Genomic DNA, 23130 nt, shown 5'->3' on the forward strand with positions numbered 1-23130 from the left:
TTTCCCCTTAACAGTGTGGAGTATGGTGTGTAGATAAGTGGAAAAAATCCTCATTTAAATGCATTAAAGTCTGAGGCACTGACACAACAAAATGTGAAAAAAGTTCAATGGGGTGTATAATTTCTATAGGCACTGTATATTAATCCTTCTAGTCTCAAAGCTTCATGTGTAATGTACGTACTGCATTCATTAACTTATAGAAAAAGTGTTTCTCTTCTTCCTAAATAAACATTTATTGGAATTTAAAGGGACTATTCAAACGTGAATTTTACACCCAGCTCCTTGGGGTATTTGATTGACACTGGAAAAACGTTTCCTACAGCTAAAGTTCTCAAGTAGTTTTAAGAACATTGACAATACATTTTACAGGCACTTCAATTACAGGAAAGTGGCGCAATGCCAAAATTATATATGTTTTTACGCTTCACGTAAATTCTATTCTCGTAAATGTCTCCAACTGTTTACATTTTGAATCTTGGGTCCTCTTAAAAATGCAAAAAGGTAATTAAGCTATTTTTCATTTCGACATGTGGATGATTCAGATATCTTCCCAGTCACATTAGTGATTCACATCAGCAGCTGAAAGAAATTAGGCTGTAACTTTTCATTCATTTAAAATGTAGAAAACGTCAGCATGCATATGGTTACATGCCTTTTCTGTATTGCTGTATGTATGTTTTTGTTTTCGTCATCTTTGGTAATTAGAAGTACCCATTAAAACTAGTAACAATATCAGTAACAACCACTGTACACTTCTAAATCCATAAATACAATTCTAACCATACAATTCCTTGCCATACTGGTAACTTAATGCCAACTGGGAAATATAAATAGTTAGCTTTGAGTTACACGATTTCGTTAAGAATTTTGATTGTTCTAACAACAGTCAAATAGATAAAACCAAAAGGCATACCATAGATATTTAACAGTTTGAAAAACTGTTCAATCTAATTCCTGGAGGCCATATTGGCTTTTAAAGGTTTTTCCTTGCATGTTATAAAGCTAGTTCTGTACTATATGAAGATATATCGTGAGACCACCGTCCACTCTACTCTTTGTTTTGATAAAAATGTAACTAAATATAACATATAACCAAAACCAGTCTAGTGATTTATATGAAGCTACCTAATTCACTGCCTTAGAAAGGGCTGTAGAAACATGGGTATTACCGTTAGTTCCGGCATGTTTATTATGAGCTGCATGGGTACTTTACAATCAGGATCATTGGTGTAGTCCATTGGCACTAAATTAGGTGCCAGTTCGTGGTATCTGGAATGCAACCTGCAAAAGACAAGAAGAAACATTTAGCTTTCTTTTTAGCTTCCAAATAAACCAAATGAAAACCTAACAAACCAAAAGTATATACATCACTGCCACCTGCTGGACGTTTAAAACACAACGACTTAAATGAATATAAAAAAAAAAAAACATTTGTGGACTGTGACATTCATTCCAAATTGGCAGCAGATGGTAGCCTTGAATAGAGGGGTATTAACAACACTAATCTTTCTAGGCAGGTATTTCACTATGCAGCTACTATTCTTGTCCTCCAGCTTTAGCCCATGGTTTCTTCATTCATCCTACAAACCTTTAATCTGCTCTTCATGAACTAAACTAAACTGTTGCATATAATATTGCCTGTCAACTGATACAACTAGGTAACAAAGCTGAGTCAATCTGACAAATACTGGTCTCCATTCCTTCTCCATACTGCCATGTGTTTAGTCTTTGTTTTACTTATTTTTCAAATACTAAATCCGTCAAGAACTCCATTAGTAACTTTTCTATTTGAAAACCAGAAACTGCTCACTAAATGAAGTCACCCAATCATGTGCACAATTTTGCCTGAAGAAATATGAGGATTTCTTCATACATTTATTGACTTTGTTTCTTTAATCCTATTTAAACCTTTTGGAGGTTGAAAAAAAAAAAAACCCTATATTTAAAGTCTTCATTCAGGAGTTCATTTAGAAGCATCTCAACAAAGTACAATAACTACATGAACAAGTAAAGTAATTCTGCCAGCATTTCCAGTCCTAATATATTGTTAAGGCACTTCAATACACAGCACGCTTGCAAGCCTTTCTTTCTCAGTGAACATAACCTTTAACTGAAATAAATACCCTTCACAAATCCCAAACAGACTGGAGATTAAATGACAAACCCTCACTTCTGCACTGATTTTTATTAAGATCCCATCTATATAGATTTAGCTGGCTTCATGAAAGCTGGTTAAAAACTGATAGGAGCCTTTTTATTGGGTACACGTAATACAGTGCAATTGGACTGACCTAGGATTTAATGAACAGTGATTACTACATTTGCCCATCCTCCTTATCTCTGTGTGCATGAAGCTGTTATCCCTGTACCCAGCCTATAATGAAAAGAGACAACAGCATCCAAAAAGATGAAAGCGCTGACAACGGACAGCTGATTTATGAACTGCATCTGCAGCACATTTCCATGGATCTTTTTAAATTAAACAGGAGTGTTTGCAAGATTTTACATGAAAAAGAATACAAAATACCCCAAATGCTATTAATATCAGTGCAACTTGGTAAAACCCATCATGTGTTTCATTTAACATGCAGGGATCAGGTCTGCATTTAGTGTAGTGATCTGAGCAATTAGAAGGGTTAATGGAAGTAAGGGCTAAACCTAATTTATATGTAAAACAAATCTAGACCATTTGACCAACTTGAAACATCTCTGAATCAGTACACCAGATCTTGGCATAACATCTCATGCATAGGGGTATTGGTTGATTACTGACCCCAACTGAGTCACTAAACCACTGGATTTTCTTTGCTCCTCTACACAACCCCCATCTCAATACAAACCAGACCCAACTGTTTAGCGTCTGATGAGCTCAGGCTACATTTTCAAGATCACGTTGTGAAAATAAAAAATGTAATGTTACAAAACTAGATCTAAGTGGTTTCATTTTTTTAGTATTGTGAAAAACACAGGAAACTGTTGCAGCACTGCCCATTTTCAAAGGGCTTACCGGCTTCTAAAACAATACAGAACGCTATAAGAAGTTTAGCTCATTAAATGTTGTGAAAGAGGTCCGCTGCGTGGTTATTTATTGTCACGCAACAGGCAATGACGGTAATGTGTACACTGTATGCCTGTGAAGAAATGGAAATTGTGGGTCATGGATGTTTGATGGATCACCCCTCCTCTCTACATTCAAATCCAATAACTCAGGTCATGTGTCTGAAAAATACAGAACTTCAAGACATGCACTGTCCATAACGTTAACTAAAGAAGCTTGAACTGAATCGCTTTGTTTGCTTGAATAATTACTCATTCTAAGCATGACGGCTTAGCAACAAGAGCCAGTTTTGATGATATTTGGTGCCAGAATCAAACCGGCGCCAATCCAAAAAAAGGACACATTTATATCCATAGCAAGAACGGTAAAACATGCCAGCTTCTGAGGATGTTTCAGCAGATGGCATTCTTTCCATCACATCTATGGATGAGCAGAGATGGACGTTCTCACATACAGTAAATACATAAGTATGTAGTCGTCATCAAAGGCAAGACTGCAGGTCTGACAGATCGGTTGTTTTGTTGGCTGATGCTTCTGTCTTATTCATTTCAACAGTGAGAACCACTGATACTTCACATTTACTGTAAGGCTTCTGAATTTCGGTTTTAATTGATAAAAAACGATAAAACACCCCCGTTACAAAAAAAAATAAATAAAAAATGAAAAGGTGTATAGCCAATAAACACGGAAAAACATTGGAAATGGTTAATTAATTCACGTTGACTTCACTGCTTTCCCATTTAAAAAACCTACTTCAAAAAAACAAAAACAAACATTTCCGTGCAGTTGGTCAAAGTCCCTCCTTCCTGACTCATATCTATCATTGATTTGTTCTGAATACTTCAAGCCCACCCCAACTAGCGAGTGGCAACAAATTCTACATTTCTATTGGAGACAACGCTTGCGAGATTTAAAACGAGATTAGAATTACAGTAGAAGGCTAGTTCGCTGGATTTAAATTCTGTTAGATACTGAGAATTACAGAATTGCAAATTGTGCCGAAATGTAAAAAAATTCCTAAACACACAAAAACCCCAGGAACATAAGGATTTTGTTATGGAAGGTATAACTAAGTGTGCAAATACTGTCGTGTTACTACTACCGTAACAGAAAAAAAAATGGCGAAGCATTTTGGAAAGCAACCAAAAACAATAATATCATACAGTATGTAAAAAGCGAAAGCCCTGAGAAAAAAAAAAACGGAAAAAAAAACCAGTAACATAAAACTTGAAAATGTCTCAAAATAAGCACTGAAAACTGAAATACATTAAAATAAAATTAATAACAGAAGCCCTGTTCATATTGACCAACCAACAATTAGCAGAAATTACAATTATTACCAGGTCGGGTTGCACTGGGTTACTTTATTACCCTAACCCTAGACCAACCTAAATGCTTTTGGCACACAGAGGAAATTACAGGTTATTACCGTCATACAAGAATCATTCCCTAATTCCTTTTAGTAAAATGTGACTGGCTAATGTCATTTCTAATCTAATCTAACTTTGTCAGTCAAGTACCGCACCTGATAGTGATAACAGATAGACACAGTATTATGGACCATAGTTGCTATGCTTTCTTTTTCACACAGCATGTTCCAATGATCTGCAGAGCAGTGGCAATGGAATGTGTTCAGGACTAAATGGCTGCACGTGGGCAGTAACGTTGTTATAAGGCTACCAGTGATAGAATGGTACTACAGTGATTTGTATTTAATATACTAATGGTATCACAATACACAGCAGCAACCCAGTGCTTGCAGTAGCATTTTAACCTACAGTATCAGTACCACTTTTAATCCATTGTGTTGCCATTGCTGATACTTCTGTGTACACCTAATGGTTTATTTGTCTTTTATATTTTATTGCAATGGTATCTATAGGTATTTAAATGAAGCCATCCCTAAACTTGTAGAGCTAAAACAAACAAACAAAAAAGAATATGATCATCCTTCACTTTGGGTTCAATGTACTTTCACACAGCAAAGTCTGATAAGTACAATTCCCAACCTATTATATTAGTATATAATATTTATATTATTAGAGTATTTCCCTGGCAAAACTATTGTCAGACCACCATAGCGTCACCAGCAGAAATTACCAATGAAGTAATTTGAACCTGCATCAGCAGACACTGATTGAAAAGAATAAATCAGTACCTAATAAAGATTCAAATCCTCCCCATCAGAGTTATTTAAAAATATAAAGCACACCAATGGCCCGATTTGGTGTATATTTTAATGTTAAGATATAGTTAATATTGACAAGTCATGTAATTAGACATATAATTTCATAATGATTCAAGATGGACCTTAGCTAACTTTGCATAATGATGTTGTGGCATTTGCCTGCACAGTTACAGGCAAAGCATAAGAATGTTTGATGTGGGTCATAAAACTTAGTCTTCATGAGCTTTTCTCTTTATTGTTTATTTCCTCCCCCGTTCACCAGAACAGCTGTTATTAAAACCTGCCATCCCAATGTAATCACACAGCGAAGTGTAATTCTAAATCTACAAATGCTCATGAAACCAATCTGGAATGAAAATATTCTATCAGGTGATCTGAAATGCATCAATTTCAATCAGTTACTAGCTTGGGACTAACTTGGCCCCCTGTTCTGTAATACGTGCTCACATAAAAGTTGAAAATCAATTTAGGCAAAGATTAAAACATTTAAAGATGCTCATAGAGACTTCATGTCAAAACCTTACACTGAATTTATTACAAAGTTATGCTTTAATACATCCATATTCCCAACACAAACTTCCAAAAGGGGGACCCAATTGTGCCATTGTTATCATACAATAATGGCAAGATTCAGAACAGCAGCAACCACTGCAATGGTATCCAGGAAACCACTGCAGTGCATAAAAAAGAGTTTAACTAAACCACGGTATATATTGGTGGCAATTTGTAGTCATTCCAAGACGCAAGGCAAAAGGCACACACACAAATCAAAAAAGCATAATCATAGGCCTTGTGTGTATCTAAAAAAAGAATTGCTGCTGAAAGACAAGAAATTAGTCCTAAATCTATTATCTTACTCCTATGGTACATGTTACTGTCATAGCCTGTAGACTTTGAATTACCAGACATACATGCATTCATAACAGTAAGTGTGAGTTATAGCATTGTGCTACTGTAAATGTTGAATTGATTTCTGTATCCTTTAAGAAGCCCTTAGAAAATAGACAGCATTACTGCAATAACTATTAGTGGACGGTATGCTTTTATTATGCCACCATGTTATTTACGTAGAGAGAATTCTTAGCAGTTTCTCAGTACAGTATTTGATAGCTATAGTAGGGTAGATTGGCATGCAATCATGTTTCCTATTTTATTGTACTCAATAACGCTCCAATAGCTTCACTGACCAGAAGTGAGGCTCAGTTGACTTCTCACAATTTTTCATTACAGAAGAGAAATTTCACCAGGCTCACTGTTGCGCAAAATTAGGAGCCATTGGTGAGCAATTCCTTGTCCCGAAAAAGCTAATTTACAGCGGTGTTGGTCCATGACAGATGGACATATTTCACAAATAATGAAAACACTGCATGACACGAGCACTAAAAACGGTACATAAAAGCTTGTAATGGCTCATTGATGAGGAATAAGGGGAGTTTACTGGCCCTTAGAACCCTATGCATTAAACATCCCATTAACTTCCAAATCCCTTCTTGTTGGATGCAGTTTTCTTGCAGGATTAATAAAACTGCAGAGTCCATGCAAACACAGCTTCTTTCACTAAAGACTATAAACAACAAATAGGATATGTAATTCCAACAATGACTGCTGAGAAGGTACACTGCCTGGGCATTTTATTAGGACATGTACCTAACCTGGGGTTGAATCATCATTTGCCTTGTTCACAGCTGTCTAAATGGATGTTAATCCATTCTTCATTAGTATTTCGCACATTTGGTGCAGAGAGGTAAGCAGAGGATTGCAATGATGAATGTGAATATGGTCAATTGGATTGAGATCCGGAGATTGTGGCCATGGAAGAAGTCTCTGTCAAGGTAGATGGGTGCACTATTGTCTTGAAAGTAGCCATCAGGGAACAAGCTGGATGAACTTGATCTGCAGCTACCGCTACGTCAGTCATTCAGACTTCCAGAGTAATCAAGGGAATAAGTATAGCTATACCAGGAAAACCAGGGCAATACCAAATCCAATCAGTAGACAGGTCCTATCAAACTGGCCAGGCAGTATTAATCACAAACTAGTATAGTAGGTACAGAATTGCAGTTATTGGACTAGCATTTATATTAATGGAAATAATTGTAAAATAATATTTACTACAGACCTAGGAAAGTGTACACTGAAAACCTGTCTGTACCATCGTTCCTCTTAACTTCACTGTATGTATTGATTTGTGAAGCGATCAAGCCAGCAGTCTCCACTTCTAGGTGGAGGTGCCACCAGGATACGAGGTGGCAAACAAAAACACACACTGGAATACCTGAAGCATGTGGAAACTGAGAGGATGCCAAGTTAATACAAACAGATACATACAAACTCTGGAATAATTCTGAGATCACTCAATTTCCCAAATAAATAACAGCCACATTCAAGGCTGCATTTCACTAACAAACATAAGACTGCATAGACTTCACAGAGTAGATTCTGCAGCAGAGTGGTTGGGATTTAATCTGTACCTTGGAAAAACATGTCCGCTTGTTTTTTTTTATGACAAAAAGAGGCAAACCGGCTGCACAAAAACGCAGCAGCAGCCGTAATGTTACAATGTTCAAAAAGGTTTAAAATGTAATTTGCCTACAGACTGTTAGCTCCTACGTTAAACGTGTTGTCAAGTCAAGTCATTGTGTCCTGATTGTCATTTAAATCCACTTCCTGCACCTGCAGTTTACATTTTAAATCCCTTTACTTTGGTGAACCCATTGCAAACAACGATTCTAAAGCAATACCAAACAGCTCAATATTAAATCACTGAACAGACTATAGAAATGAACGTAAATGAGTGTGAAAGCTAACAGGCAAGGTGGACGCGGACTCATGCACCACAGATAAGTGATGTGAGGCTGATGGGGAGAGGCCGGTCTGAACAACTGCTGCAAACCGTTTCCGAAGGAGTATTTGGTCTTTTTATTTAATGGCCTCAGACACCTCCCCGATATGGAATGGAAACAGGTGAACTGCAAACAGCATATCGCCACCCCTACAATTCAACTCCCTTTTAATACTGTATTAACAGCACAACCCTTTGCTCGCTATTAGGCTTGCTACTGTATAAAACGAATGGATAAAATCTAATCTTTTGTTCTGATTTGTACATCCAAACCAATCCTTAGTTTTGCATGGAGTGTGTGACGTTGCAGCTGCTTTTATGATTGGAATAACCCCAGTCTCCACACCCAGCTTATTCACTAATCAGTGTTTGCAGAAGATCAACTTTTCTTCTACCAGAACCACACTATCTAAACCAGGGTTACTCAATAGGCGGACTCCGGTCCGAATCTGGACAGCAAGTACATTTTGACCAGACTGCCAAGTCATATGCCAATTTGTTTTTACTTGCATTCACACAGAAAATCCTGAGAATTTTTTAGACAACACAGTTCTTATGAGAGTGCGATACGCAAGGGTACAGTAAGTGTCACTGTGGAAGTAAGTCACGGATAGTGCGAGCTATGAATGAAACTAAATGTACTAGTCAACAGTATTAGCAGCTCAAATGAAGTGAAACTCAGTGGGTTGGCTGCTGTGGCCTGTTTTGTAAGAATCAACATATCCCTTCTCTATGGCTAATAAAACAACCATACGTTTTTGTTTTTTTTGGAAAATACACAATTAAGATACAATTTTCATACCTTATGGTACAAGTTCTGAAAATCGCAAAGACCAAGAAAACAATGACAATTTTGCTAAGTGGCTTTTCCAAGTCAACGCGTATTTATGTTCCTGTTGGTACTCCTGACTCAGCACACAATATGGTACCGCACTGTACCACTGGTGTGTACGAAACTTCACTTTGCAAACAATTGTAGCACAACAGACAGAACCCCATCATTCCACAAGCCACCAATATGTGCTATCTGTGCAAAGCTTGTACTGACGATTAAAATGGTCAAATTCTGTGATTCAAGTCAAGCTCACAACATATCCAGTTAAAATGTTTCCTGTCAAGTATATGCATATCACATTATGTGTGCGGATATTCATTCTCCAAGACAAACACCATTAATATTCATCTTTGCATCTCTGAATTGCTCTTGCTGAGCTCACCTGTAACTCAAGGCCCTTGAGGACCTGCCATGTCCTGTGAGTATTGGCTGATTATAAATGCACTGAATGTAAAATGACTATTTATTATTTGTAAGGTGATTTTATTTTTAATTCACTTGAAAGAGAAAGCAGTGGTTTTTCAGTTCAATTTTATGCTTCAGTGTTGTTGCTACAATTTGCAATATTATACAATTCTATGGTTGTGGCAGGGAAAGAACCCATGCAGTAACAAGTCAGTAAAGAAGGCAGACTAGTATAAATTCCCCTAAAAACTCCTTTAAACCAACATGTGTAAAAGCTATATTTGTGTAGCTCTGTGTTTGTTTGTCAGTATGGGGATGGGAGTGAAAATGTTCTCCGGACTTTGACCTTGCTGTAAAAAAAAAACTTTGGACCTTTACTAAAATAATTGAGCACCCCTGATCTAAACAATGCACCTTAAACAAGCGTTGAAAACATGTGATTCATATTCTACTCTTTCACAGCTATGCTGTGAAAATGTAATGAATCAATACCAGAATCATCAATACATCTTGCATGTTAAACCATTTGGGTTCTAGGATCTGAAGCACGGATTCCTCCATTTGGCATGTAAACTCTGCACATTTGTTTTCAGATTCAAAAGAATCAATTACAAAAAACTTGACTTGCACGTAAACGCACTATTAGTGTTAGTCAGAGGGGCTGGGGACTGAGCAGAATGGCCATCTGAAATCACGAAATCACAATGACAGGCCTCAACAGGGGTCCACAGGGGACTTTAATGCCTAATATGAACTGCTGAAGTTTAAAAATAGATCAATCACGCAGATAATCGTGGTCACGTGACACTAGAGGCCCGCAAACTTCATCTCTGAGCATGTCCCTTCTGTCTGTATACTAAATCATAACAATTACAGAGAAACCTTCTGTTTTGTGTCATGCAGGTTATTTATTCCCACAGCGCATGCCCTGGAGTGCTACGACAGAGTTGTCCCAGAGAAACAGAAGACAGCCCATGAATTCCTGAAATCCCTTCCTTATTAGTCTAATTAGATCCTTTGACTGTAACTGTAGAATGCGCTTTAGGCTCCTGTATCGAGTTTTAATTTCTTTAAGTAGTCATTTGATCTCTGAATAATGCCAAGTAAGTGTATTTTCTGACATTTATGCAGCATGTGGTAATCGTACTAGAAAGGAAAGGAAGTCATTTACCTTATTTATATGTGCGGCCTTGATATCTGGCATCTTTTCGCAATTGTTAAAGTAAAAAGTTCATATACATATTACAACGTCATGCCAAGAAAACTCCAATGGCATCATGGTTTAGGAAGTACTAGCAAACTTAGAAATTGTGACCAAGTGCTGTAAAGAAGACATGTAAAACAGCTCATACAATAGGTACCTCACATAATTACGGTTAAAGCAGCATTGTGTACAATGTACACCCAAGGATACCCTTGCACACTTTCAGTGTCTCTGCAATGGGTTAAGTTCCTTCAAGTGATTTCTTCAAGTAGGAAGACTGTGAATAAGGTTGTAATCTGTGTCGCTGTTTTCCCTGCATGGACCCAGTTTTGAGGAAGGTGTCCCAGGAATTAAATATGCCACCCAAGGGCCATAAATGCCAGTAACATAAATTGAGTAAAATCAACATACGATATTACCACTGCCACAGATGCACAATATTAATTGGTTGTCAATACTGCAGTAGTTATATATTTCCTATTGGATGAGTATAAGTTTTCTAAAGAGAGTTTAAACTTTTCACAACACCTTCCACTTGGAGGTCCCAGTTTTTTGTATCCCAGAGGTGGCAACCCAGCCTGCAAACTGAAGGCAATAATGTAAAAAAACTAGACCTACAAAATGAATGGGAATCAATTAGAGGTAAGATTGACTGAGATTATTTCATTATCTTTATTCCTTTTACAGTAAGTTATGTTCTGTTTTATTTGAACACAGAGACTGACGAGTATAAAAGAGAAAAAGCAAAGAAAAAGCAAAGAATACAATATTACCATATTACCAGTTGTTAGTCACTCCATTTCAGTTTGTTAAAACAGATACACACTTACATGAATTCTTGCAATCTACAACAAAACCTGGCACCACTTAATTAAATCAACGCCTTTGTCTTGCAATGCCTGGCAATGCAATGGTTCTGTACTTGGAGGCATTGGCAGCAAATGTGCAACTGCAAAGGTATTCATTGGATATCAGAATGGTGTGAACTAACCCACAATATTAATCCGGCTGGGGTTTTCTAATAGTCCAGCAAAGGTTTCTTTAGGGAAATATACTAGTACTATAATTCCCAAGCGTTTTTACCTTATTACATTTTTTTACTATCTGTAAAATGTAAGGTGTGGCGCTCATACACTGTAGATTAGATAGCCTTCCCATATCAATAAGTCTATATTTGAATTGCAAACCACCTTCAACCAGCATCTGTGTGCATGAACTGCAGAGGATCTGGCAAACAGCTGAGCAGTCAGCTTCCTGGTGCCACATTGTTTTCTTGTCCTGCAGGTACTCTGCAGAGGTAATGCCTCGCCTGCACAGCTGTACTGTTGAATCCATTTCAAATCCATTTTGAATGGCATGCTTCCTAACTATCCGAGCAAGCTAAACAGCTACACTGTGTTCACAATTAGCACCTGGACCACTCCAACCAGACAGCGTTGCAGATGCTGTAATCTGTCTGCAGGTATTAACAGCTTTGCATTGCTATAATCATATAATAAATATGCAGAGATAGGAGAGGTACAATGGTAGAATGTGCACCTTTGTTATTAGGGTGTTTTCCGGTGGTTAAGACGGGCCAGAACTTTTTGGTTACAGGTAAAAGAAATAAAGTAGAAATATTGTGTTTATAAAACACAGCAGCTCCAAAAATGACTGTCATTTTACAGGTTGTGTAAAAAAAAGATCCTACTGTAGAATAGCTATGTTTTGCGCCTGGGGGCATACTGTGATAAGACAGATAAGACTGCTGAGACCCCCTACAGAGTGTGGGTAGAGGTGGTGCCATTACTACTTGTGGAGTTACCACTGTACAACATTTATCTTTTCTTTTGGCGTTGCTGTGGTCAGCAAACAGTTCTGCAATAACACACTGCAGCTTTTTTTGCACTTATGCTCCTATTACAACTTCCTGACTCCTTGTCTTTCAGTGTTTCATGTTACCCTGATCTGATTTCCAGCAGCACGGTGCAGTAACCTGGGAAGGTCTGGCATGGTACACCCACATCCTGAAGCCAGACGAGCACCCTGAAAGCTAATACTCAAATTTATTAACATCACTCTTCAGCCACATTAGTCAGCTGTTCTTTCAGCAGTGCTCTGCCAAGCAGTGAGGCTCTGAGCCCCCACAGCAGTGACATATATCAGTTCTGGGGACATTCCTCAGTTCAGTGGGGAAAAGGGATTTCTAGAGCAGTCAACTCTGCAACTGAGTCAATACAAGGTACCACTGGCGACTTCAGTAGTTTCTTGAAGAACATTTAACAGGTTCAAAAACAGCACCGGGCTTTATAAATATTAAATGCTGTATATCATGTTAAAAGTGTAGTAAAGCATGTTATCTTATTTTATGTATTTCAAAAGCTTTTTTTATTTTTTTAAATCATTACAATACTTCAAAAGGATGGTGGTAATTTCTTGCCAGCCCCAAGTAAACCTGGCGTATCTTGTACCAGTTTAGGTATTGTTTTGAATTTTAATTCCACACACTAACTGGCACCACCAGCAGCTCACTCTTTTTACTAAAATGCACACACACTAACAACGTGGATTGTACACGCAGTTTATAAAATGGTGCACACTGTATACCCCAGGTTCAAGCTGAAACATTTACAGCTGGTTTCACAGGCCATGATTAGCACTAGTAGTATAAAACCAGATGGATTTTTCAGTACCCTCACATTTCAAACTGGCCTTTTGATCCTGACTGCATTTAAACTGACAGCTCACAGCTGGTATTAAATTGTCACCACCCATCCAAGCACTAATACCACACCTAACTGTGTGATTGGTATTTTCCGCTGGCTTAGAACAAGAGCATTGGGTATTCATTTAGTTATAATCAAACTTTCTACTATTGTGCCTGCTTTACATTTTCCCTTTCTTCCTAAATGATCTCTTCAGGTTCCTACTGTATGCCTATAAAACTGGACACAGTTAATATAACATTTCAAATTTAAAATGTTCATCAGACTTACTAACTCATTACCTAATTAGAGTTTTACAGTCAAAAAAGAATAACAAAACCAGTAAAATGCTCTTTAGGGTGTGCTGTGGTGCTTGTGCTCCAGTGACCTGGCTGTGAGGTTTCAGATAACCCAAGGATGAATTGATCAGTAAAAGAGCTCAGGATGGATTCTGCTCTATAACTCATGTCAACTTCATTGAGGCTGGGAAACCACAGCACTAAACAGGACCAATAATTCAAACAAAGCATACGCTAACTTGCAGAGGAAGGCCATCAATCAGTGTACAGTACAGCACACACAAGCTCTGCATTGGTATCGGTTTCTTAAGGTTTTACATGCATGATGGAAGTCTAATCCCTCACCACTGTTCTTAACACCATACAATGTTAATCTATATGCCCCTTAAAAATGAATTATAGTAACATTATTCCAAATTTCCAGGGTGCTTCATATTGAATAGGTAAGTACACATTGTTTTAGCCCACTGAAAGCTTACAGGTTTATTATTTATGACGCTCATCGCAGAAAGAAATCATACTTCTTTTAGAAGAGTGTGACACCAGCCACAACATTTTTCAAAACAAGGCTGTGAGAAGGGAGAGTGAACGGCTTGCTCTGAATTTTGAAAAATGAAGATGTCATCAAGCAAACATACATTGCCTGCACAGAATATAAATAGGCAGGATAATGAATGCCCATGCTTGGTTTCATTGCGTTACAGTGTTAAATATGAAATGCTGTTTGATTTTCATTAACATAAGGTGGGAAGAATTCTCTGTGACCTTCCATAATGTGAAGGCTGTCTGAACTTCATAGTGAAGTGTTTGTTAGCAGTGCTAGCCAGTAGCTGCAGATAGACATATGCAACCCTTATAAATAATGTGCAAGATTTAAACTGACACAACCCTTTAGTACTTTTAACTAACAGACATATGTAGCCATTGGAAAGTTGCATGCGCTCACTGCTTGATTAAATATAGTATAAACTGAATATAATGTTAATTAGTGAATGAGTTTTAGGGAGTCCACACAGCTGCAAGGCCACGATGTCTAATGCTGGTGTGAAGCAGGATTGTTTTGCTAGCTGAAGTGTTACAGATTTGAAGCAAAGGGAATGGTGTAACCAGAACAATGTGGACTGTTGGATGAAACACAGAAGCTGTTCTGAAAGAGGTAAACATCAAAGGTTGCATGAAACAAGCTTATTTAGAGCTCTTTGTGGAGCAGCAAGAATGAAATGAGGACTGCAGCCTGTCTCTCTGGCATATTGGCAAATAATACCTTATTCTGTATTCTGTCAATAAAGTATTCTTTGGTTCAATCCACAAAATAACACACTTATGTGAGGCGTTAATAACAGATTTATTTTATACATACAGCAGAACTCATAAGGTATAAGTTTTCAAAACTGGTGTGGCAACATCACTTGATTAACACTTTGCTTAGAGCTAGATTCTCAAAGCTCTTTACTCCATATTGCTATAAGGCACAGGTGCATAGGTACTCAAGATGGCTTAAGAATGCAAATAGAGTTGTTTGACTGTCTCAACCTTGTGATAATTTGAGATGTAAAACCTGTCTGCACAAATAAGGGGTGTCAGTGAGCTGTTGAATGAGACACGCTCTTGAGAAGACCCCCAAGCCCCATAGCGCACATCGCAGGGGGCTATGCTCACATGAACTCCCAGCAGACAAGGAGCAAGGCTGGTTATTCTAACAACTATTATGCTAGTGGCTCCATTACATGCTTCATTTAATGGGTTCTTCATACATGTAATCTTGGAATCAATAAATGTAAAATTCTGTTTAAGTTTTAATCAAGAGTAATTTGAGTTGTTGATTATACTTTATCAATAATCACTGACCGGGTTTCCATGCAGCTTAGAAAGTCGTCACTCTCTTTCCACAGTCATTATGTATGCGACGTAGCACGCACATACCACAAGCCATAGGAAGTGTGCGTCTAAAACATTGTACGACTTTAAAGGACTGGTAAATCGTCTTCTAACGCTAAAAAGCCGTACAATTGACCAAAACCTTCTATTTTTGCATGGAAACATGTCCGGAAGTTGTACATTATGCTTACGAGACTTCAGCACTGAAAACCCTGTTTTCTACTATACATGAAGGCCGTATCACCAAGCTATCCTTTACTATCTGAGAGCTGCTGGAAGTAGCCATGACAAGGGTCTTTGACCAAATAGGAAAACATGAGCGAACAAGTCAGTATTATTGTTTATGTGAAACCATTTATTCAACGTTTTAAATTATTTCCATTTGACTCATAAAATGATATTGCTTTATATTTTGGTTATTTTATAAGCAATGTTATTAAAAAAAAAAAAAAACTGAAGCTGCTACAAATAAAAAATGTAGCCCATTAAAATAAATGCATAAACAGAATTGGTAGTACTAATACACACATGTATGTTTTCACTTATAAGCTGCTAGTAATACAGTGCTCTCAATGCATAGATTACTGAGAATTATTACCTGTCCAAAATTCGATTACAAAGTTGATTGCTGATGGCATCTCTAGTAACAAAAAAAAAAAAAAAATGAAATCAAAATTCACAAAATGCAATTCGTACCCACCAAAAAGAACAAAAATATATATCTGCATTTATCAGACTAATAATTTCACCAGCTGAAAATAGGTTTTCATATCATTGTTGATAAATTTTGCCTGGGCTAAATCAATTATGCTGTGATATCCTGTGCCTTTTAGCCCCGTATATGGTTTACTTTCTTGCTATCAACTCCCGCCCAGTAGCAAAAGAGAATTTGATAGAGACACTGGGAAGAGCTATCACAGGCTTGCAGAACAAGATGCACAGTAAATGGAGCCTGGCTTTGATCTAATCTGTCTCCAAAGTCTGGCTTTGGCTGATACCGTTGGTCCGAGGTTGCATATACCCAGTTTAATGACCCAGGAATCAGCCAAATGATTGATAAACGTATTATTTTAATATAGGACTAAAAGCGATAGACAAGTGTTGAACTGATTAACAAGCTGGTGATGAGCACAAAGAAATTCTGGAAAAAGAGTTTTTCTACTGTCTTTTTGTATTTTAAAACTGGATCATAAATATTTCTTGACAACAATCTACTATAGCATTTTTTTAAACAGAGTCATATCTTTATAGAAATAGGCTGTGTGGCAGAGCAGAGGCTCTGCGTGTGTGTGTGTGTGGGTGTGGGGGGGGGGGGGGTAATGACTGGAATTGTTTTTAACAAATTTAAAAATTTAATTAAAATGTGTAATTACACGGCTGATCCATTACCTAACTAACTGACAGTTATTTGGGACCGGTGTGGAATATTTTTTCCACAACGTCATAATTCTGTCTTTCTTCCACGGCACTGTCGACACGATCTACGACACAAATCATTTTGTATTTGTTTGTTTGTGTTTTGAAATAATAAAAGTGTGCAAAAGCATTAGAACTGCAGTTACTGCCTGTGGGTCTGAGGTTCTCATCACTGACCAGCCTTGACCGCCTGCCACTTTACCACAGCTGTCATCCTTTCATAACATCATCAAGACTAGACAGCTCCTTCTTTTGTGAAATGTCTGTTTACTTAAATAATCACAATTATTGAAGCTGTGGGGTTTATTACGACACAGTTACTTTGACGTTTCTCATAAGTTGTTTGTGAACTATTTTAATTCACGTTCACACATGCAATGTACTGATTCCATATTGGTGGAAAGAGCCCTTTATCTGCAGCTTCACTGAGAAATATATACAATCAAAAGTGCCAAACAAAGAGTCAAGCTGGATGGATGAACTCAATTCCAAAGACACAATCAACTACATATATCTGTACAATGAATAGTCACTGCTGTCATGTAATCATATTGTATGCTGTCAGAATGTGTGATACAGATCTAACAGTTATACACATACAGATTATGGTCGATGGGGATCTAGGCGATCCCTTTGGAAAAAGTTCGGAGTCACTTTGTGTTAGAGAGAAAAAAATGTAAACCAGCTTTCAATTTTCCTTTAATGAGCAAAAGGGATAATAAAAAACTAGGATAGCCTCTGAGGTTCACGCGAGCAGTAAATCAAACAAGCCTCACAGAACACATTACCTAACCCTCAGCAAAATGCAGCCCAGGCAGAGGCTCTCTGCATTATTTACAAGCATGAGATGATAAACGGTACAGTACAGTTCAATAAGGGGTTAGGACTGATTACATAAAAAAGTCATTTTATTGTGTAGAATACACAGACACGAATTTGAATGAACAAAAGTGATTAAAAACAGCTAGAAATTATTTTGCAATTTCTACAGAAGTGTGTGCACGCATCCAAAAGCTTTTCAAATCCATTTTCCTTTTGCTTATTTTCACTAGCAATATTACTACTGCTCCTTTTTTTTGTGTGAAGATCTTTAGGTTTTCGCTTGTTTTTTTAATTTTAATTCTGGATCTCTTTGATAAAAGTTTCACTGTGGTAAGGTAGAGCAAAGTGTAATAAAGCATAGTGAAAGCACAGTAAAGTATAAGTAAGCATTGTAAAGTCCAGTGAGATTAAAAGAAAAAAAAACAACAACATGGCAAGTTATGGTAAATGCATAGTGTAACCATGGGAAAAACATGTGAAAACCGCAAAAATACTGTGCAAATTTACCAGGGTAAACATTAATAAGTTGTAGCTACAAAAATTCAAAAAATAAATAAAAACCAAACTTTTCCTCCATGTATTTAATTACTTCCTGTGCTGTAGGTCCCACAGCCTATTTGCCGATAGACCATTGGCACAATACAGGAAGTGATTTTGTATCAGGAAGAAGCAGCAGCTTTTACGTCTAGTACACTGTCAAATACAAAAAAGCTTGTCAGCTTAAATCACAAATAATGACTGTGTTGTATCCAACGGAAACTAAAACAAACTTCCACCTGCTAAGATAGGCAGGCATTTGCCTTCATTGATGAAGCTTGAAAACAAATTATATTTAATGACCATCACAAGTTTAATAGCATTTTGTTTGTCATTTTTATAGATGATAACCTGTAAAGAGCATAATATATGTGATTACAAATCATTGATGTGTGGCTTTTTAAGTACCCATTGGGCCCTTACTTGGGTATTACTGATGAAAGATGATCAAACATGACGTATTATGTGCGTCAACAAATAAACACCACAGCTCAGTGCCCATTGTATGACTGTCAGCCTTGTCCCAAATGAGATGGAAACAGGATTGTAATTAAAAAAAATAAAACATTATGGCAACAAGCCAGTTGATTTATAATAGTGGTTTAGAAGACAAAGACAAAAGGTTGCCCAGCCAAAGTGAATGAATGAACTGCTTTTAATAAAAAATGTAAACACAAACTCAGCTACACTGACACTGATCCTGGAAGCCATTCCACTGTATCGTTATACAGTAGGTGTCACAGTGCCACCTTTTATCGTTTTAAGAGTGGATCGGCACCAAACGCTGCACAAAGGCACCACTCTTGAAACAACAGCTAGCCAAGAACACATATCAGATATTATTAGTCATTTTGCTGCAAAAGAACTCTGTACGCAAAAAAATATGTTTGAAAAGGCCATACAAAATTTGGAACTTTGATTAAGGACATGGTTGGACTGGGTGGGGAAAAGTTTACTACCCAGTCAGAACTGAAGAAATCTAATCCGGTGAAGTGCTGACCCATGACGATACAGAATTTAAATAAAATACTTACTCACCGAAGGATTTCTTTACGTGTGAAGAAGGTACAGTCCTGCAAGACGAAACAATAAATAGAGAACGTTTAATGGCAGTTCAACAAAGCACAAGTCCAAAATTCAAATTCAGGTGAACCGGAACATTTTCTATGGTAATAATAATAATAATAATAATAATAAATAATAATAATAATAATAATAATAATAAAACACCATATTCAAAAGCCTTTTGTTAAATATAAAACAGTGGCTCATTCAGTCCAAGGGTCCACTGAAACAGTTGAACACCAACAAACCTCTGGCTGTTCAATTAAATGGCTTGGGACCAGGTTGGAACAAAGTGACTGGAGGAGCCACAAGTAGGCACCCTAGAAGAGACCCTACAAAAATTGCTTTATTAGAATGAAAGGAGATGGCACAGGTTATATCAATGGCACCAGGGAGGCGGCTGTATGTTCTATCTGCAGTTTACATCCAGATATTAAACAAAGAAACATTTAACACTCAACACATGTATGCCAGGTATAGCCAGTCCCCCATTGCTTATTTACTTTTTAAAAAATCAACTTTCTGTTGGTTTGGCATTTTATACACCACTTGCATGTGGCTGCTCATTGGGTCACTTCACACCTGTACAAGACTTCCAATTACTTTCATGAGAATTTCTTTTCACCATCTGGGGGCCAAGTCAGGGATGTGCAAAACCTGGGGTCTAAAAGCAAGCTGCCCATGGCTCCCAGGTTGAGATTGGCAATGGTAATTTAACAAGTGATTGGTGGCTGAGCTAGTGTCCAGAACTGTCATCATGGATTTGTATCTGAAGGGTAGCATGATGAATGGTGTGTGGTCTGATTGCAGGAGGCAGTCAGCCCACACTATCACTCGTCGAGGGCAGCAGGCACCTGCTGTGGAGTGTCCCACCCCTTTTGTATTATTATTAATATGATTTATTGTATTATTATTGTTGCAGCGTGGACGAAATCCACCACCATCATGTGTTACTGCTTTGTGTGTTTTTAGAACCTTGTGAAGATGATGTATTTAATTTGCTGACAGTCGCGCATCATTATTAAACTCGTGCAGACTCTGGGTAATAAGATAATAACTAGTTAGTTAGCCCCCCTCGGCCACAACATAAAAGACCTGCAGATTGGCTGCACAAGAGGCAATGTTTTTTTATATATTTTTTGAAAGGTGATTTAAAAAAAAAAAAGGAAAGCTGGAGCTGGAGAGACGGCTGCAAGGAACTGGAGGGTATCTTTGGTGGTCTGGAGGACCAAGGCTGGTGCCTTGCATGTGGGGAGTTGTGCCCTGACTGTGGGGCATATGGGCACACGTTGGCCATACGAAGAGGGGGAACTAATGCCCAGGTGGGGGGAGCAGTGCATTCAGTGCCCAGAAGGTGGGTGCCCGTGCATCTAGTGCCCAGAAGGGGGGAGCTGGTGCGGCCACAGCCCAAGAAGGGGAGACACACAGCTCCAGAACCCAGGTCTTCAGCAGCGGAGGAAGGGTGCCTGCTGTTCCTGCCTCAGCCAGCAGAGGGAGAATGCCTGCTGGTTCGGAGCAGCAGGAGCTGCCTTTGCCTCCATCACCTCCCCTGCCAGGAGCAGAGCAGCAGGAGTTGCCTCTGCCTCCACCTCATCCACCGCCAGAAACAGAGCAACAGGAGCTGCCTCTGCCTCCACCACCTCCACCAGCAGAAGAAGAGCAGCAGGAGCTATTTCTGCCTCCACCAGCTCCACCGCCAGGAGCAGATCAGCAAGAGCTGCCTCTCCCTTCACTAGAAGGATCAGGACAGGATATGCTGCTGAGAGAAGCACAGAGGAAAACCGTTCGGCCACAGTGGCCACAAAGAGGGTCAACCCCAGCACCCCAGTTAGTCCTGATTCCTTCACCAGGGGGAGAAGTGGAGCTCCTGCTGCCACTTTCATGGCCAAGGGATCCCCTCCTGCCATCTCCTCCCGAAGGTCCGCTGCTGCCGTCTCCTCCCGAGGGTCCGCTGCTGCCGTCGCCTCCCGATGGTCAGCTGCTGTCGTCGCCTGGGGTCGCCTGCTGCTCTGCCTCACCTGGGGTCACCGGAACTGCTTCGCCTGGGGTTGCTGGAACTGCTTTGCCTCGGATAGCCGGAACTGCTTTGCCTCGGGTCATCAGAACTGCTTCGCCTAGGGTTACCCGAACTGATTCGGGCTATGGCCGTTTCAGCCATACCATTTTCGGTTTGTGCTGCTTCTTCCTGGTCCGTGACGTCACCACACCTGCACACCTCACACCAATAATTTCACTGAAAACTTTGCCAGTCTAAACCTTGATTCCAAACCTTGACAAACACCCTCCTCTCTCAATCACTGACCTGACGCTTGTGGAAATATAAATCAGATATGCGTTAATATTATTGTGATGTAATATGTATACATGGCACAACAGCGTACCTATTTCTGCTGCTGATTTTATTCAAGTACAATATAAAAACAGTGTATACACAAAATGCCACACAAATTAATGTCTAAAGAGTAATGTCTAAAGTGTTGACTCAGGATCAAGCAAGCAAAAGTCTGACATGGAGAGCTGCTCATCCTGACTTTGCATCTTGAGCAAAAACTGGCTCAGTGAGAAAAGGAAGCAAACAATCTGTAATATTTTACACTTCTGAGCAGTGTTGGCAAGAGTTAAGTCACAGTATTAGTTGGAGAGCAGCCAGATCCCGGTGGGAATGTGGTCAGGTTAAATTGGACAACTGATTGCCATTTGAACTTGGCCCCATGTACATAAGGAGAGTACAGAGGCTGAGGAGAGCTGCTTCTGTCCTTGGTGGCTCTGAAACTAAGAGCAGTTCCTGTTAAGTTCTCTGAAGTTGCCACTATTATTTACAGCTATAAGCATAAAAGTGAGCAGAAAAGTGCTGAAGCACATATTTAAATCTCCTGCAAGCTCCTTTCTCTGTCTGTTCTCATATGCTTGTACTGTTTTCATTAAAATGTAACTCCAGTTTTCCACAATCATGTTAACTGCATTGCTCTTTAGTATCTGTTTTCTATAGTCTTCCATTGTACTTATCAAAATAGTACCTTGTTGGCAGTCCATTTTGTTTACATTACCCTCTTAAAACATGCCTGCTGCTACTCCTGGTACTAGTGGCAGGAAGAAGTTCTGAATGAAATGCTGAAGATCTGTTATAGCAGCAAAATAACTTTCCATAATAATATAATAATAATATGTAATAACTGTTTTTAAAACTTCAGCAGTGGAGTCTGTGGGATAAGAGTCTCCCATGTTTAACTATTATAGTGCTGTTAAAGATGAAAAACATTATGAAATACTTCATAAAAAGGCATTCGTCTTTAAAACTAGAATAGAAAAATAAATAAATTAAAAATCGCAGCTTTTGAGCAAGATAATTCCAAGGATAATTACTTGAGTAAATTCTCAGAAAATATACATTAAGACAATCAGCAGTAACTTTAAAGGCTTCGGTGAGATATTACAGTTGTCTAAAGTTTCAAGGGAAGCTATCAACTCTACTTGGCATCAATTAGATTTCACTGTACCCACTGATACCCACTGGTGGAAGATACTCCTTCTTTACCCTATAGTATTGAACAAAAGGGTGGCTTCCTGTAGATCGAGTGCTGTGATGTCATGAAGTGTGGAGCTACGCAATCTGAAACAGGAGCCTAATTACCCCGGCAGTAATGCATCAAGTAGGCAGAACACCAGACACACATATCAAAACAGACTTTATCATCTGCATCGAGGCATTGAAAAGGACAAGACCAAAACACTTATTATATAGGCCTAATAACATTCAAAATGATTTTTATTGCTATTTCAATTATGAATACAGTGAGACTTCTGTTATCTGAACTAATGGAGGTGTTTGTAAAAGTACCACTGTTAAAGTGTGAATCAGCCATTCTAGATCTAGATCTAGATCCTTCTGGAAAGGAC

General features: G+C 38.5%; 1 protein-coding gene across 2 annotated transcripts in view; it reads right to left on the reverse strand.

Moving 5' to 3' along the window:
- The window catches only part of LOC121298913 (calcium and integrin-binding family member 2-like), a 41351-nt gene that overhangs the window by 12559 nt on the left and 5662 nt on the right, over window positions 1-23130 (reverse strand). The window contains exons 2-3 of one of the 2 annotated variants that reach the window (XM_041226224.1): window positions 19203-19241; window positions 1170-1281 (exon numbers count right to left, since the gene is read on the reverse strand). In XM_041226224.1, coding sequence (XP_041082158.1) covers window positions 1170-1281; window positions 19203-19241 — 151 coding nt within the window. The remainder of the gene's footprint in view (window positions 1-1169; window positions 1282-19202; window positions 19242-23130) is intronic. The other variant, XM_041226223.1, reaches the window with a different exon arrangement.

Source organism: Polyodon spathula, chromosome 24 (assembly GCF_017654505.1).
Source record: "Polyodon spathula isolate WHYD16114869_AA chromosome 24, ASM1765450v1, whole genome shotgun sequence".
Taxonomy (NCBI): domain Eukaryota; kingdom Metazoa; phylum Chordata; class Actinopteri; order Acipenseriformes; family Polyodontidae; genus Polyodon; species Polyodon spathula.